This window comes from Schistocerca piceifrons, chromosome 4 (genome assembly GCF_021461385.2).
Source record: "Schistocerca piceifrons isolate TAMUIC-IGC-003096 chromosome 4, iqSchPice1.1, whole genome shotgun sequence".
Classification (NCBI taxonomy): Eukaryota; Metazoa; Arthropoda; class Insecta; order Orthoptera; family Acrididae; genus Schistocerca; species Schistocerca piceifrons.
Genome location: NC_060141.1, coordinates 573,381,932 through 573,401,334, shown reverse-complemented (window position 1 = coordinate 573,401,334; position 19,403 = coordinate 573,381,932). Strand labels below are relative to the sequence as shown.

At 39.3% G+C, this 19,403-nt stretch overlaps 1 protein-coding gene across 1 annotated transcript in view; it reads left to right on the top strand.

Moving 5' to 3' along the window:
* The window catches only part of LOC124794900 (pre-mRNA-processing factor 6), a 75,758-nt gene that overhangs the window by 18,160 nt on the left and 38,195 nt on the right, over positions 1 to 19,403 (top strand). Inside the window, exons 9-10 of the mRNA XM_047258600.1 lie at positions 5,737 to 5,910; positions 12,473 to 12,612. Coding sequence (XP_047114556.1) covers positions 5,737 to 5,910; positions 12,473 to 12,612 — 314 coding nt within the window. The remainder of the gene's footprint in view (positions 1 to 5,736; positions 5,911 to 12,472; positions 12,613 to 19,403) is intronic.

The window sequence follows — 19,403 nt, the reverse complement described above, 5'->3', positions numbered from 1 at the left end:
GCAATTTAAAAGCCATCACCTACATGAACAGGAACCTGAATACAAACAGTACATCATCCCAAAGGTATGAATATACGCGAGACCAATGGATTCCGAGTTAGCAGTAACTTAGCTACATTTCAAGCATCCATCAGTGTTTTTTGGAGAGCTGATCAAGACCCAACAAAATGACTGAAAGAATTCAACTGAGTTGCCAAATACAACAGATGGTATGACACGATGTGTTTGGCAAATGTATACTTTTACTTGAATGGCACAGCCCAGCATTGATTCAGGAACAGAAATGAGAAAATCAATAGCTGGGACAAATTCCAGGCTGAACTGAAGAAAATGTTTGGTGGTGATCTACAGCAAAACACACTTAGTAGAAGAACAATTGAAGGAAGGAGCCCAGTATCAGGGTGAAATGAGACAGTCATACTCACGTACAGAATGTTTTGGCCGTATGAAACATTGTGAATCTGAACATTACATAAACTGAAAAAATCTCACATTTGATGAAGCGCAGCAGACATGCACGAAGCTCTTCTGTAAGGAATGTCACAACAATAGAAGGCTTCATGAAGTGATTTCAGCATGTCAGGGAAATGTTGCAAAAAAAAAAAAAAAAAAAAAAAAAAAAAAAGAGAGAGTTATATAAAAAAGGTATGATTGACTCCTGAATGTGGCCCCTATGTCAATCATTGAAGATCACTATGATCTTGCCTCTCCTGTACATAAGGTAGCAAGAGACGCGGTACAGCAGTTTATGGAAGTTGGAAATATCAGATTGAGTACACGAGAGACAACGGCCATGACTGTTGCCCTACACATCAGAGGGTAATAGAGTATGTTGAAGAGGAGGTTTATCAATCTGCGGATCTAATCTCAGCCACCAGTAGAATGCCCCATGAACAATGGACTCAAACGTATGCGGCAGCTGTCAAAAGACAACCCAGTATCTGACCAGTGCAGGTACAATCAACCCTTCGCCAACTATAAAACATCACAGAAGAACAGACATTTGGAGGACAGAGGACAATACAGAGATCTGTTTCCACTGTGGATATCCAAGATGCTACTGCAGAGAAAGACAATGAGTGCTGACAACTATTACACCCCATGACATCAATCATTACAACAGTATGGTTAGCGGCAGTCAGCTGCAGACGATTACAGTTGACCTGCGGCATGAACCCTGTTGCTGTACCCTGGATAAGATCACTTCTCATCATGCCATAGCTCCTCCCCATCATTGTATAGAGATACCAGCTGCTCACCTAGCCACCAAATTCAGGAAAACTAAATCAGGTGACCATCTTTGAAGATGAGGCTGCCGTAGATGAAAATTGACCATTGATGAAAGGTCAGGAAATCTCATCACTGGCCATCCTCTCTGGGTGCTAGTTGACTTATAGGCTTCTTTTCCTGTAATGTCGAATGTTTGTTGTCACCAGCTAAAGATGACTATGTTCCATGATATGAAAGCAATTATGCCAAAGGCTGAAAATGGGAAATTGTCCAGTCAACAGGGACATGCATTGTAATCATAACTATCAGTGACAGAACATAGCTTTTTGAATTTATTGTTTTATCAGTATGTAGTCTTGATGTTATTCTCAGATGGGGCTTCTTGCTGGTGTCACTAGCAGTCATAGATTGTGTAAGGTCAGAGCTTCAGATTGACGAAGCTATTCAAACAAGTACACACAACAGAGATTGGGCTGGGCAATTGTTTGCTGGTGCAGATGTTGTTACCTCACCATCATTAGTGGTGCTTAGTAAAAACCGTGAAGCTTTTGCTGGTTAAAAAAAGCTACTCAGGCTCACAAAAGAAATCTACCTACCAGCAATGATCATAAACATTGCAGGAGATCATGAAGAACTTCAGATAACTGATTGTCGTGAGCAGCCATAGCTCATCCCTAAAGGTGTGCATGCCATTGGAGAAGTTCTGCGCTCACTACTGCTGCGGGAAGGAAGCTGCTGTTGAGCTGCCAATGGGTTCCGGGTTTCTTGAGAAACAATGTCATTGAGTGTTAGCCATTCTGCCCCACTTTTGCCAATGTTGGCTGAACAGTGGATAATTCAGGAGGTAATGGAGAAGGTGGTGCAAGTTGACATCATTCTACCTTCGGAGAGTCCTTGGAGCTCTCCTGTAGTCCTTGTGAAGAAGAAGAACGATGGCACATGGTGTTTTTCTGGTACCGAGCGCCGCAGGTTTCGAATCTACGCCAGATGGCATGGAACTCGATCACCACTAGAGGTCTCTGCAGCAGTCGTGCTGTACGCCGTGGCTGCGCTCGCTCCTGGCCCTGAGTCTAATGTGAGGGCTCCACTGTGGAGCACGTGGTCCCAGTGGCCAATAGCGACATACCCTGTCGCGTATTTAGGTGGCTGCCTCTCACGCAGCGAGGCAGTCTGGTATTCGCATTGAATCAGTTAATGTCTCACTTACAGACATCGTGTTTACGTTGCGTGTGCTTATTTCCCATTTACGAGTGGATGTTGTTTTGATTTCGTGAGGTTATCTCTTGTGACCCTGTTGCTTAATACTTTGTTGTTGATCTTGGTGTCTTGCTATGTTGTCCATCGTCGTGCTTGTACTTCCATTCCTGTTCGTCTGTCTTGTTTGTTTACAGGCCGGTCCTGTTCGGTCCTGCTGCATTTTCATTAGCGGCAACCCCGCGACGATTCCTGTTGTGGTTACAACAGTTTTAGTGTTGACTACCAAAAACTGAACAAAATTACAAAGAAAATTGCTGCCCATTGCCGCTCATTTTTTTATGCCTTAGACTGCTTGAAAGGGGCAAAGTATTTCTCAACTTTGAACATGCAGACAGAGTACTGGCGAATTGAGGTTAATAAGGCTGACCAGGAAAAGACTGCCTTCAGAACATCTGTCAGTCTGTCTGAGTTCAAATTTAAGCCATTTGGGCTGTGTAACACTCCAGCCATCTTTTGAGCATATGGAGGGTGATCTGCTTTGACACCTTAAATGGATGATGTGTTTTCAGTATCTGGATGACATTATTGTTTTTCAAAGGACCATGAAGAACATCTAACCTGCCCGACAACAGTGTTGAAGCATGTTCAGGCTGCAGGTGCCCATCTTAAATGGATGATGTATCTTTGCTATCTGGATGAAATTATTGTTTTTGAAGAACATCTAACCTGCCTGACAACCCTGTTGAAGTGTGTTCAGACTGCAGGTGTCCATCCTAATCCAAAAATATGTCTCTTCACCACCCTGGAAACAAAAATTTTTGGGACTCAGTGAATGGTAGTGGAGTCTGACCAATCCAGAGAAAAAAAAAGCAATCACAAATTTTGTGGCTCCTTGGCACATTCATGATGTGGGACATTCCTGTGGTATCTGCTTGTACTACTGGAGATTCATAATGAACCTCAGTATCAAAGTACGACCCTCGCAAGGACTACTGCAGGGATAGGAAAATTTCCCTGTAACGAGGTGCAAGAAAGATCTGTTCTTGTCCTTATGAAGGCACTAGCATCTCACCAGTCCTATCATCATGCGACGAGAATGCTGAGACAGAACTGCACTGGTGCTAGCATTTTTAATGAGAGTTGCAGTTCTAGTACAAATCCACAAGGGTGCTGAGAAGATGATAGCTTATTCTTCCAGATTACTCTCCAAGTCCGAGATGAACTACTCTGCAATGGAGAAAGAGTGTCTTGTGGTTGTTAGAGCCATCAACAATTTCTGGCCATATTTATTTTGCAAACCATTCACCATTGTGATGGACCACCATTCTCTATGCAGACTGACTGGCCTGCAGGATCTATTTGGTTGACTGGTGAGACAGGCAGTGAGGCTTCAGAAGTACAAAGTACTGTGGTATTCAAAAGCAGACACAAACACAAGCATATCAACTGTCTTTCAAGGAAGTGTTTGATGGTCACAGCAATGTGGATGAAATATCATTCATCACTGCACTAAATGACAGTGCTGCTGAACAGAGGAAAGATGCAGCACCTCTGAAACCACAGGAGCCTTTAAGAAGGAGGATCTCATGAAAGATAATTCCAATTAATAAACAGAATATTGTATATGAGGAACTATGATCCAATGAGTGGCAGCGGTTGCTTGTCATTGTAGCTCATCTACTGCTACTTATCCTGAAGTATTTCCATGATCCTCGTACTAATCACTCACTTTAACTTGGCACTTAAGTGGAAGATGTTGGGGACGAAAGCTTGCTATTGGGTCGTAGCACATTGGTTGCTGGGACAAGCCCCACTCTTTCTCACATGCAGGCAGCTTACAACTTATAAAAGAAATGAACACATTATCGGTTGTTCTTTCTTAACTCATTATCTGTTACCATTTAATATGTGTAATGTTCATCTATATTTACACTCATACTGTAATGACTGAAAGAACCCAGACTGTCAATCACTAACAGGTGTTTATTTCACACACCATGAAAATACAGGTCCAGTTCGCAAACCAGAGTCTGTTCCAATGAACAGTGTCCAGTTAGTCCAACCAAGCATTGGCAGAGAATGATAGAATATACCAAAATGGTAGTCCAGAATTTGGAGCATGATCCTAACTCTTGATCATTGGCATAGGTAACTGTATAGTACAATGAAGTGACATGAACTGCCTGTAGTGGCCTACATGCTGTACATAGTGTTTGCACCTGCGTGAGTAGGATTAGTGGCCAAAGGCGAGACTTGCATCCATGTTGCAATGGTTCACACTCTATCAGACATATTGAAATCGGCCTGTCTGGCCAACTGGTGAGTCTTGCTGGCATGCTATGGCTAGTGTTGTAGTTGTTGTTTATTCATTTGGCAGATCACCCAAGGTAGCCGTAACAGGACACAGTGCTGCCACTGTTCGGACTGTTGTGCGTCTCATATCCAGCTGAGACATGAAGTGGCAGTTATCGCACATACTAACTGACCTTGATTGCATTTTATTATGAAATATTGTAATCCCAATGAACCGAGTTGTGATAACTTTTGCCTGCACTGATGAACGTTGTGTTATACGGGTGTACATAAAGTCCGGTAACATTTTCAATTATTTATTGCACAGGAACCGAACATTGTACAGATATCATACATTTGTTACTTTGAAGAGAAACCCTGAAAATTTCTTTTCATATATATCGCCACAGCGTAGTTTGGAAATTTGCTGATAGTCAGTGCTAGATGCAAACATGGCAAGTTCAGGTGCTGAGCAAGCTTTCTGTTTGTTGGAGTTTGAAATAGCCTCTCCGATCACCAGATCTCATTCCGTGTGACTTTTTTCTGTGGGGACACATTAAAGATCTGAAGTATGTACCGCCTGTACCATGTGATGTAGCAGAGCTCCGGAAGAGAATACGGGAAGCGACTGCCACAGTCAACAATGCCATGCTGGGACAGGTATGGCAAGAATTCAATTACCGTACTGATGTCTGCTGGGCCACTCATGGTTCGCATATCGAATGTTTGTAAAAAATAATTTCAGAGTTTCTTTTCAAAATGCAGTATGTATGACATCTGTACAGTGTTTAGTTAATGTGCAATAAATAATTGAAAGTGTTGCTGTACTTTATGTTAGCAAAACACTAGTTGTCAACATCATGTATCTACTGCCACGACTACCATCAATATGTTCTGTTTCATTACACACATCAGGCAGGTCTCCCACTTTCCAGAAAGACATGCATTGAATCATAGCAGTAATTCCATTTCATATAATATTGTTTTGCTGTGATGGTATTTATGTTTTTTTCTTAGGTCAATCCAAAGTCTGAAGATCTGTGGCTGGAAGCAGCTCGACTGCAACCTCCAGACACTGCACGAGCTGTTATAGCCCAGGCTGTTCGCCATATACCCACTTCTGTGCGGATATGGATCAAAGCTGCTGATCTGGAGACTGAAATAAAGGCAAAACGAAAAGTCTACAGGAAGGTATGATATCCATATTACATTTTTGATTGTTTGTTTTCTGTTTTATTAAAACACTTAAAACATGTCTGAACCCTTATCACTGAGGAGTTAGCACGCTGCTGTTTGTTAGTAGAGAACTAGTGTATCTGTTATTAGAGGGGGATGGACTACAATCATTCTGTTTTGAAACCATCTTGATAAGTAAAAGTAAAGCTGCCCTTTATGTGAAAGCTGCTTTGAACACTTCTGTGCTATATTACATATGGTTGTATTGCAGTTGATATGCTCTACCTCTGACCTTTCAGTTAACTTACCTAGCCAGTTGTGCATGAATATACAGATTTTTATGTATTTTTTCAACCAGGAATTTCCACTGTTGTTAATCTGCAGTTTAAAATGCTCTTAAAAGACATGAGACAGCTTGGTATCACAACCATGGGTGAAGGAAATGATATGTGATGGGAGGGGTGGGGGGAGACAGCATCTACTGAGGATTTAATATGTTACTTTTAGATGAGCGGTCTGACACTTCCCCACTTTGCCACTGACATATCTAACATGCATACTTCATGTATCTAACATGGATAACACCAGTGTCAATTACAGAAGCCAATGTGCAGTAAGCTGCATTTCCTTCAGCTTTCAATTCCTTTTTAGCAGGTGTTACCACATTGTCAACTTCTCATTTATTCCACACCATTCACACAAGCAGTCTGTTATGTTCAGTTGTTTCGAATACTGTATAAGTGAAAAGTCACATTAATAAATTACGTTTGTGTGTATGTCATTAGATATTTTCACTATATATGTATCTTAAATGAAGCCTCCTCTTCTACTTTGTGGAACTTCTTTTTCATATTTATTCTATGTATAATTTCTTGTAAGCAGAATTCTACCTGTATACAGTAAAAATATGAGGAGTGGAAATGGAAAACATAATGTCACAAAATTGTTGTGCTTACATTTTGTACTCCTGCTGCTACCACAATCAGGGGAAATGCCTAATTTCACTACTCCTTTAATGGATTGTTTTTAATGTGTTTAAACTTCTTCAGAAGAATTTAATTCACTGCCCCTGAGATGAGCAAGTGCTGTGGCTGACTGGGATTTATCTACCTTGTAGTATAAACTGGCCGCTGTTGTGCCTGTTATGCAAGCCAAAGGTATTGAGAGGATGATTTCTATGACATCTCATCAATATTGTTCTCTTTGACAATAAATTACTGTTAATTGATTTTTTGAGGTTGGTTGTAAAGTTTATCAAAAAAGTAACAAGTCTTGTACATTAGCTCACTTGAACAAAATGTAATATAAATGGAAAAATACATTACATATCAGCAGAGATAAGTGGATTGCATCTTACTTTATAGCAGTGAAAAAGGTTGTAATTACATTTGTTTCACATGTTAACAGCCCTTTTTCAAATTGAGCCTGCTGTATAAAATAAAATCACCAGAAAGGAAACCATTACAATATTCTAAGTGCAGTTTTTTTTCAAAAACAAGTTTTTAGTGCTGTCACATTTGTGATACTCTGTTGTATGTCCCAGCATTTCTTCCAAGTGTCAAAACATGGGATAAATGTTTCAAACATTCATAACTAGAAGGTGCATGGTCTTTGTGCCAAGCAGTTCTTCCTTCAGAAGTCCAGTTGCCATTCAGATAGTGTGTACAGCTAACTTCTTTGATTTTAAAGATGCTGCGGAAACACTGTTGTCAATGTATGCTTTGCAGGAATGTTTCCTTATGTACCTTGTAAGTCGACTACCAAACAGTAAGAGCAAGGTATGGTAGGTGTGGCACAAAGAACTACTTTCACACATGATCAAGGAACACATCTAATACCCGACTACGCAACTACAAAGAAACATAATGAAATATTCTCAGAATTCGTAAGTTCTGGCAGTGTCACTCGCCAGCATGGTTGGTACTGGGAAAAGGCACAGCATAGTAGAAAAGGCAGATGCTGAGCAAGGTGGTAGTCTTGTCCCCGATTTCCACCAGCACAATATTCTGACACAAGGTGTGGAATGAATAGTCTATCTGAAAACATGGCACAAAACTTCACTTTGCAACATCTGATCCCAAGAATGGAGTTGTGTAAGAAACAGAAGTCAATACTGAGACTTTTTTCTGTGTTTAATTTTGTTATTCTCTTCGGTGGTGGTGGGGGAGAGAGATTAAACAAATGAGAAATGGTTTTTGTGGACTACAGTTCTACTTGTTAAAGTATTTCTTCAGTATTTCTGTTCTTGTATTATCACAAATAAAATGAAGTGCCTCTGTTTTAGTGGTGCTTCAAACAGAAACTTTCTTATTGGCACTTAGAACCAGTTTCATGGTATGGCACGTAGAACATTCTTAATAAATTATTTATTTTCTAATTTGTCTTAGCATTTTGTCTGGTGATGAGATGGACAGAATAATTCTGTGGGATCATAAATAAGTTCTGTACACAAAAAGATGCATAGATTTTTGAGTCTCCTGACAAATGTGAGATTTGCCAGATTTGACACTTTTTCCACTTCCACTCTCCATATGTTCCTACCGTGTAATAATGTGAATTATATATAGATTGCTGCTCACCATATAGAGGAGGCACTGAGCAGCAGACAGGCACATTTTAAGGTACATTTAAAATTAGACTAATTCATATTGTTGTTGTTCCATTCCAGATTTTCTATTATTTGTTCGTACCTGTCACATTTTATGTGCACTTCTCATATTATATATCCCTGAATCAAGCGCAGCGTGAGGTTTGCATGCTGGGGAAGGCTGTGACATTTATTGATCGGAACTAACCTAGACCTCGAGCTGCACTACAGATCAGTTCGTCAAAAGAATCAATATTTCAGAAGGTGGGGGTGGGGGTGGAGGAGGGGAGCAATATTGCACTCTAGCCAAATAATTACATACTGTATCTTCTTTTGGTTTTGTAATCAACCATTAAATAACATTAGAAGTTAACTCCAAGATAAAATGTATAGGTAACTTATTTATGCCCCAACATCACATTTCACGACAGTTTACCACAACAAATCATACTAAAAGATGCATTTTGGAGAGATCTTTAATGCGGTGTGCGTTAGCTTTGCTCCAGGCTTAATGTTTTTTGTATTTTCATTTCTAAACTTCAGACTTCAATGTTTTGTGCTCTCAAATCGTGGCATTCTGAGATTACGTGATGAAACAGTGATGTTTCCATGATGTCATAGGTCTTGTGCTATGACTGGCTGACTTGAGCAGCCCGAGCGACCGGCATGGTAATTTATGCACTGTGCTTATCATATTTATACTTGTGTACTGCAAAAATATGTATTTTAGGTGGTGGTACAGCACACACAACCACTCAGCTGCATTGTACATTGATCTGTTAAAATTGTGTGTATACCCTTGCCTGGATTTATGCTATTTTTGTTCTCGATTCACGTTTACATCAAGTCTGGGTGCACCGAGTTCCTTAACTTCCTTCCTAATCACATGTTCCAAAATTTTATTTGATAAATTGCACATTGCGCTGTTTTCAAACTTGTGGTATGCTGCTGTTATTAGCAAGATAGTAAAACTCACTATGCTCGTGCATAACACCCAAAAAGAAACTTGCTAATAATGCATGTTACCTGCAGTCAGCTAACAAGGAAACTAAAGTAACAGGACATATTTTGCACAGTGGTACATTTCACGCACTTTCCTCTCTAATCATTCGTGAAATCTCTCGTTGGGTGCTGATTCTTATGTTAACTGTACTCTAGTGTACTCTGATGAGACATTTGCAAACTAATTCCAATGATGGACAGACTTGGCAGAAACAGGAAAGTCTCTAAAAAACTATCAAAACAATATGTCAAATAGTGGTGCATCAAAGCATAGCAGAGATATATAGAGACAGGGATTCGACAGCAGAGTTTCAGCAACTCTGTTCATTCCCTTTTGATGTGAGCAATGGAACATGAAAATTGTGTGTAGGTTGATAGGACACCCTTAGGCCGAAACACCAGACCCTTCAGGATGTCCAAGCATCAGAGCCTTCAGGATGCCCATAAGAGCTGTACTTCAAGGAAGCCATGCCCCCAAACCTCTGCTAAGCAGAGCTAAGTGGTATTTCTAAACGCAGTCTTAGGAGTAGCTATTAATTGTTCGAAAAACATCGCATGATGTCACATGTCAGTATTGACCAGCATTATTTAAGTCAATGTGGGAAATATGTGAAATGTGTTCTGATAATTTAAATTCTGTAATACATTACAGAGAAACTTATTTTAATATATATTTTGGGGTGACCTTTAATTACGGGCTGCATCTGCTCTGAGTACATTACATTCACAGATCTGACAGAGTTGGTGTAATAACTTTGAAATATTTTGTGAGTATGCTGTAAATGTACTATATGAATGTTTAGGGAGCAGTGTTCATGTCTTTGATGTAATGTTGCTGAAACTTCGCACTTTATAATGGGTCTGCACTGAAGGGAAATTTATGCCGTTTGACAGCTTCTTACTTTTCTGTCCTGTTATCAGGTCTCATGTCTATAATTAATATGTGATTCCATCATGGAGGAGACCTTCATTTCAAATTCTAGTTATTTTTTGTTGAGCGTGGTCCACAGCTTTTATAAATCACAAAAATGACATTATATAACACCATAAGTTGCAATTCTTTTTATTTCTTATAAAGACTAAATTGAACAGCAGCTAAAGGTGTGCATTATGTCATTTCTGCAGTGTCTAGTTAATTTCCAGGATTTTGTGAGCAGAAAGGAGGAGATCATTAACATGTTAGGGAGGCGTTATAACATGTCCAGGTATGGTATAATTTCTGTGTAATTCCATACAGTTCTGTCATGTTTATCTGTCTCGACTTTTCTCAGACATGTTATTGTGTTCTACATCTACATCATCTACATTTATACTCCGCAAGCCACCCAACAGTGTGTGGCGGAGGGCACTTTATGTGCCACTGTCATTACCTCCCTTTTCTGTTCCAGTCGCGTATGGTTCGTGGGAAGAACAACTGTCTGAAAGCCTCCATGCGCGCTCGAATCTCTCTAATTTTACATTCGTGATCTCCTCGGGAGGTATAAGTAGGGGGAAGCAATATATTCGATACCTCATCCAGAAACGCACCCTCTCGAAACCTGGTGAGCAAGCTACACCGCGATGAAGAGCACCTTTCTTGCAGAGTCTGCCACTTGAGTTTGCTAAACATCTCCGTAACGCTATCATGGTTACCAAATAACCCTGTGATGAAACGCACCGCTCTTCTTTGGATCTTCTCTGTCTCCTCCGTCAACCCGACCTGGTACGGATCCCACACTGATGAGCAATACTCAAATATAGGTTGAACGAGTGTTTTGTAAGCCACCTCCTTTGTTGATGGACTACATTTTCTAAGGGCTCTCCCAATGAATCTCAACCTGGTACCCGCCTTACCAACAATTAATTTTATATGATCATTCCATTTCAAATCGTTCCACACGCATGCTCCCAGATATTTTACAGAAGTAACTGCTACGAGTGTTTGTTCCGCCATCATATAATTATGCAATAAAGGATCCTTCTTTCTATGTATTCACAATACATTACATTTGTCTATGTTAAGGGTCAGTTGCCACTCCCTGCACCAAGTGCCTATCCGCTGCAGATCTTCCTGCATTTCGTTGCAATTTTCTAATGCTGCAACTTCTCTCTATACTACAGCATCATCAGCGAAAAGCCGCATGGAACTTCCGACACTATCTACTAGGTCATTTATATATATTGTGAAAAGCAATGGTCCCATAACACTCCCCTGTGGCACACCAGAGGTTACTTTAACGTCTGTAGACGTCTCTCCATTGATAACAACATGCTGTGTTCTGTTTGCTAAAAACTCTTCAATCCAGCCACACAGCTGGTCTGATATTCCGCAGGCTCGTACTTTGTTTACCAGGCGACAGTGCGAAACTGTATCAAACACCTTCCGGAAGTCAAGGAAAATAGCATCTACCTGGGAGCCTGTATCTAATATTTTCTGGGTCTCATGAACAAATGAAGTGAGTTGGGTCTCACACGATCGCTGTTTCCAGAATCCATGTTGATTCCTAGAGTAGATTCTGGGTTTCCAAAAATGACATGATACGCGAGCAAAAAACATGTTCTAAAATTCTACAACAGATCGACGTCAGAGATATAGGTCTATAGTTTTGCGCATGTGCTCGATGACCCTTCTTGAAGACTGGGACTACCTGTGCTCTTTTCCAATCATTTGGAACCTTCCGTTCCTCTAGAGACTTGCGGTACACGGCTGTTAGAAGGGGGGCAAGTTCTTTCGCGTACTCTGTGTAGAATCGAATTGGTATCCCGTCAGGTCCAGTGGACTTTCCTCTGTTGAGTGATTCCAGTTGCTTTTCTATTCCTTGGACACTTATTTCGATGTCGCCCATTTTTTCGTTTGTGCGAGGATTTAGAGAAGGAACTGCAGTGTGGTCTTCCTCTGTGAAACAGCTTTGGAAAAAGGTGTTTAGTATTTCAGCTTTACGCGTGTTGTTAAGTTTGTAGTATACGTCGTGTCATCCTTTCTCAAAATGGTTAAATGGATTGTTCCAGGCTCTTGAACATATACCTAATTCAGTTCGACTTTGGAAAGCTGCTGTAGAGCTTGAAGATCCAGAAGATGCAAGGATTTTGCTCAGTCGTGCTGTAGAATGCTGTCCAACTAGTGTTGACCTCTGGCTTGCACTTGCTAGGTGAGTCGGCTACATCTGTATTATTCTGTAGCAATATTTTGCCTTTTTAGTTATAGTCTGCCTTCTTTCCAACATGTTGACTGTCATCAGACCAGTGAGACCAACAGTTTTACTTACTGAAAACTCATTGTTCAATTATTAAACTCAGTTCCATGGTAGCTGTATACATAGCTGTGTATAACGTGTTAGTCTGTGATGCTACATTGGTATTTGTGGAATGTGCAAGTTCAAGCAAAATATTACCTCTTAGCCAACATGTTCATTGACAGAAATTAAAATTATTCTTTCAGTTAAGAGTGAAACTCATCTTTGTGCTTTGTGACTGGTAATTATGTAAAAAACTTCAATAATATAAAATTATTGTATATCTGCCAGTTACAAAAAAGGATTTTATGGAGTCTATTGGACTGACACATTGAGAAATGTAAGCCTGAAATTGTTAAAGAGTACCAAACAAGAGGCTTGATGTTGGCTATAGAATATGCCATATTTCCATCTGTTGTGTCTTATCCTATTCTCTCCTATTTAAATATAAGAGTATGTTCTTACATTTGTGTAGCTGTTACACATGAGCCTGTACTGTTTTGCTCTGTTCCTTAATTCCTCATGCCCTTTATATATTTTATTTTTATTTTATTTTATTTTTTTTAAAAATTTTTTTTGTAGTTGTCAAATAACCTTTGACAGATATATTAGAAGCAGCACCATATAACGCACCCCTTTTAGAAATCATAGATAAACAGTGTTTGAGTAGTATAAATAGATGAGGAGCTGTCTTTTTAATAGTGGTAGTTTTTTATTTTTTCTGTACAGTAATGAGATGCTCATTTGTGACTGCTATATGGATAAATAGTGTGCAAATAGCTTAGCTAATATCACAAATTGTGCTATAATTAATTAGGCCATTTTTAGTTGTTGAAGTACTGTGAAGAAGCTGCTAATTGCTTCTTTGTGCTATTGTGTACATGCTTTTTATTGACATTAGTGGAATTTCTTTTTAATATGGATCTGTTGAATGCAATGTGTGAAAGATTGACTCAAATTGGTACCACTGTGTGGTAATAATCTGATTGAGCTCTACAGAAAGTGCAGTAGGTATTTTGATGATCAGTTTTGATGTTTAGTATGCCAGAAGAAATAAATCACTTTAAATAGTAAAAAGGGAAGAGGGAGAGAACTTGACAGGAAAAAGTATGGAAGAAATTCTACAAAATACGGAATTGATCATTTATTGCAATCTCAAACAGAGGATTTTACATAGCTGCTTAAATTTTTTCTCAATTTTTGTCTTTTTTTCTTAATTTTGAATTAGAATTTTAAGAGAGATTCGTATCCCATTTAGCCATACGGACGCACTTAAGGAAAATAATGAGTAGTGGTCCTTAGTGACTCTTTCTGCTGCCATGTCGAAAAATAACTGCTAGAGTGGAGAGCAGCTACGAAAGTGGATGAGGGTCAGATGCGCAGAAGCATGTGGAAGTATACCACGTTACTTACAGCCAATCCCTCATCAGTGACATTCTTATCTTCGTTCTGTGCGGGTCATGCTGTGTTTGGAAGTTCTAACTGTTTATTTCAGTCATTGTGTTCCGTGCTGAGTGCTGACTGCCTTCATAGTGTTCATTATGGGTGATGGTAGGCAATCACACCAAGTACTACACAAACAGGCAAGAGGAATAGTATTCTGTGTGTACCAGTACTTTAATCCATGCCGGCACAAGGCACGGGTCACGCTGTTCCCAAATGCCAGAACAGACAGCTGAAGTCTGTGGTGTTGGTTTGAGGACCGTTCAGAGAATATCCAGTGATGCTAAGACGTCTACACAAGCCTGCGGCTCAGCTGTTTTCAAATCACCAGGGAAGCAACACAACCGCAAAAAAGAAGAGGGTGAACTAGACGATTTCATGAAAAATGTTTTGTGGCGCATAGTGTTCAGCATGTATGCTGAAGGCGAGTATCCAACAGCAGAAAAACTAGTTTCGTGTATGAAAGAAGCTGAAAATTTTAACGGAAGCAAATGGACCATGTTGAGGAGACTGAAAGACATGGGGTTCAGGTATCAGAAAACGAATGATGTTAGGAAATTATTAATGGAATGAAGCGATACTGCAGCTGCAAGAAGTATGTTTTTGAGAACAATGCAGGAGATCAGAGAAGCTGGCACATCTTGAATTTATTACTTAGCTGAAACTTTCATTAATCAGAACCACGCAAGGGCTAAGGGTAACAGAATTATAGTTGGAAATACTTGGAAGGAGAGACAGCATTGGTCATATTTTTTTTATTTATTTATTTATTTTTTTTTTTTATTAACCGCAAAATCGATTTTCGGTCACTTAGTGACCATCCTCAGTGCTGTAATATACAATTTAAATTGGTAGGCACTGGTGTCAACAAGCTTAGAGCGATCACATAAACTGGGAGCCTGTTTTGTGGTCGCTCTAAGCTTGTTGACACCAGTGCCTACCAATTTAAATTGTATATTACAGCACTGAGGATGGTCACTAAGTGACCGAAAATCGATTTTGCGGTTAATAAAACAAAAAAATATGACCAATGCTGTCTCTCCTTCCAAGTACATCCATTATCTGGTCGTGGTGCACAGGACACTCCATGGAGTTGCCAATCAATAGAATTATAGTGCTTCATGTCTGATCAGCAGATACTGGCTTTATTCCCCTGGGTAAGCTGATTTTTAAGGCATCTACAGCTAAGAATTCTGAAGATTACCACTCTGAAATGACGTACAAACTCTTCAAAAGGTGGTTTACATGACAATTATTGCCACTTATTCCTGCGTTTTCAGTTATAGTCATGGATAATGCAAGCATCCACTCAGTGCAAGTGAACAAAGCTCCAAATACGAACTCCCAAAAGGCAGACGTTATTGCATGACTGTCATCTAACAGAATACCCCATAACTCTTTGCATACCAGAGCAGAATTGCTGGTTCTTGTCAATCAACACAAGCCTGCATACAGAGTTTACGAGATAGATGAAGCTGCAGAACAGTATGGACACAGTATCATTACCCCCATATCATTGCCATTACAACCCAATCGAGCTGGTATGGACTCAGGTGAAAGCATATATTGCGGAAAAGAACAATACATTCAAAATTGCAGATGTTGAGACACTTACACATGAGGCAATAGACCGCATCTCAACATCTGCATGGGCAGCTTGCATAAGACATGCAAACAAACTGCAAGATGAAGATTACAACAGGGAAATTGGCAGGGACACGATTATGGAACCAATCATCATAAATCTTGCTGAGTCTGATTCATCTATGTCAGACTGCGAAGACGATGGCGTGGATTTCTTGCTGTGATGTATCTAAGAACCAATTACTGATACTTATGACATTGTGTGACCGTGCCTGCAGCAGCATAAAAAATTAATAGAAGCTCAAGTTTCATCTTTGACTTCATAACAATGCCGTTTTCTTCATAAAACATATTTCGTTCAGTTAAGTAGACATACTGTAACACCACAGCAGGTTGCACAATGAAAGGAAATTAGCTTTTTGTAACACATTAAACGATCTATTTCTGATATCCTTATGGTCACAAATTATTAAAACTTGAAAATGCTTTTAAATGTATTTGATCACTGTAGGTGCCTAATGTAAGTAATGCAAAAATTCATTTGATTAACAAAACAAATTGTTGTCGTTCAAAAGACAGAACATTAAACATTGACAGTAAACATTGAAATAATGAATCTACGTCATGATTACTGACAAAATAGTGTATATATTGTCTTGAGATTGGAGCTCTTCTGTCTGTCTTTGCTTTACAAATAAACTGTACATTTGGAAGGGATCCGCCTTGAGCAAAACACAATTGTTTCTTTTTGTGCTATCAACCAGAGACGTTTCGTTGAGGTCTCAGCATCATCACTGGGCTTTCATTTGCTTTCTGTTATAAAATAGCAAAAATATTCGTTATTACTTACATATATATAAATTAGAGTTTTTAAGAAAGTTTTTACAAATCTGAAAACAGCATAAAGTTTTGCATATATACCTTGCTACCACATACAGTGGTTTTCTTGATTTTTTTATGTTTTTCTTTACAGCTATTTTACTTTCAGAGACTGTCATCTTCAACCATATAGAACTTAATGTAGAGAAATTATTTATCTTGATATTTTATACCTTGGGAATGTTGTGATTGAGTTCAACATCAATTAATTCTATGTGGAAGGTTGTGTGTGCGCCCGTGTAAGGATTCTCATTACTAAGAATGCAATTCTTAAAGTTCACTGAGGAACAATGTTTATGCTAGCTGTCTCCGTGCGTGAACTGACAGAAGGAAATTGGCAGCGTCGCAACGTATCTTCCTTCTCTCTGTGTGCAAAATGCTAACACACCTGCCTTTGTTGCTTCTCTCCATTCTAAATGCTTTGTTACTTGTGGCCAAATGCCTTTGGCTGTTTAGTGTGACTCTATTGGGTATGTCCTTCAATAAAATGGCGTCGTCGGTCTGAATTTTCTGTGTTCCTAAAAGCATGGGGTTTCTTGAGTTGGGCATCTGTATCAAATAATACAAGACATTTTTGTGTTTATTTATTCTGTCATGCTGCAGATGGTCAGGGTTGCCCCACACACTGCCTATGTAAACCTGGATCAGAATAACAAAGAGATTGACATCTAGCTGTTCACAGTGCTGCTACTAAAGTGACAGCAACAGTCAGAGAACATGCTTGGCCGTGCCTCCTGTTCTGCTCACCATTGTCAAATCTTTGTTCACTGTTGTCAAATCTCTCTGCTACTGCAGGTAGCAGCCACTGTAGCCAGTTGTAGATGATGCTCACGGTCAGCAACATAAACAGTTGTGGTCCGTTTCATTGTGTGCTTTGTTTCTCAGTGTCGCAAGTTTATTTTGCTTCAGAGTGTCTGAAACTTGTAGTGAAAGTGTGCAGGATGGAAAGTTCAGCTATCTACTCATGTTTCGTGTGGTCAGACACTTGAATTTGTTTGTTTGGTGTGGGAATATTTTGAGGAAGAGAGAGACAGTGCTGCAACTCTATTGCCTCTAATGAAGGTAGTCGAAAGAACTGCAGATGCCTTAAAGATACACAAAAATACTGTCATCAAAATTTGTAAGGAGAAATACTGTGCAGAATGGTTCATCCAAACTGTGGACACCTGGAAAGAAGAGGACAGAACCATGTGTAACAAACTTGGACTCTTTTTAACAAGATGCTATTCATTGCCATATATATGGATATTTTGAAAGAAAAGAACATCCATCTATAAAAAAAGCTATGTGTTACTCTTTGCAAGGCAGAGTGATTCAGTGGCAGCAAAACTTCTTTGTTAATAGTTGTCAGAGCCCTCAGTTTTCAGAATAAAAAATTAATCGACTGAAAATTATAATGGAGAGAGGTGGCATCGTAGCATGGCTTTGTCGATTTTGAAGAACAATTGTTAAAGTGCCATTTGAAGACATTGTGTGACTTGACAAAACCTGAATAAATGCTGATCGTTCTGTCAGAAAAGTCTGGACAGTTGACAGCATATGTGGCAAAGGGCGCAAGAATTATTGTGTTGTGTGCTGAAACTGCATCTGGTTTCATACCTAATTGTCTCCTTGTTTACAAATCGAAGAAAACAAACAACTGCCATGAGGAAATGAACTACAACAGTTTTCTGAAGCAGTTCAATAGCTTAAATCACCCATCTGTCATTGTAATGAATAATGCCCCATACCATTAAGTTATTAAAGATAAAGCTCCAACGATGGCAACAAAAAAGGCTGATGTAGGCTGATGTTGTTGAATGGTTAAAATGCTGCAATGTGAAAATTTAATACGATTTATGTAAGGTGGAGCTCATTGAAATAGTAAAAAGAATAAGCCACAGTTTCAACAGTATGTTGTGGATGAGGTAGCTAAAGAACATGGCCACAGGGTTCTTAGGCTTCCACCATAACACTGCCACTTTAACACTATCAAAATGATTTAGGCTCAAATTAAAAATTACCAGGCAAAAAATAACAAAAGCTTCATTGTGGCAGAAATTCAAAGACTGTTAGGGAACAAATAATGCTTGAGAAGTGGAAAAATGTTGTACGCCACACAGAATCGGTTTTTAAAGAAGCATGGAAAAGTGAAGTGAATGGCAAGAGTAATATAGAAAATATAATTATATCCTTGGGCAATTCCAGTGGCTTGTCCACGGACCAGAGCTCAGATAATGACATTGTCGAGGGAGAAAGAGATTCTGAACTAAGTGGCATATACCTTTTACCTTAATTCATCTTTATTTTTGTGTTTGTATTTCATATTTTTTACTGAGTGGTGCATATTGTAATTGCACAATAAATCTCATTATTAAGGAATTTTCCTCTGCACATGTATGACTCTGCATGCACACTACGGTGATTGGTAAGTACACAAGCAGTTTGTATTGTTTTAATGTTGTTAGTTATTGTATTTATATGAATGATTCAGATCAATTTCAACACCCCTTACATACTGAGTGTGACAGCTGAGCGTGATTTATTCAAATTATTGTAAAAACAGTGCGCTTCCTGTTGCTTTTGTTGAGATATACAAATAATAGGGACACAGTATCATTTTATACATGGGAGTGCATTTGATAGGCCACATGGACATAATGATCCTGTAAAGTGAATTTAATACTGCACATTAAAAGGCGGCGTGAAAAGGTAGTCCAGTAAGTAACCACACAGCTGTTGCTGCTAAAGCCATAATGCACGTGCACGCATTGGCAAACCGACATCATCGCCCCTTCCACGCTCAGCTGTGCTTCACTGTC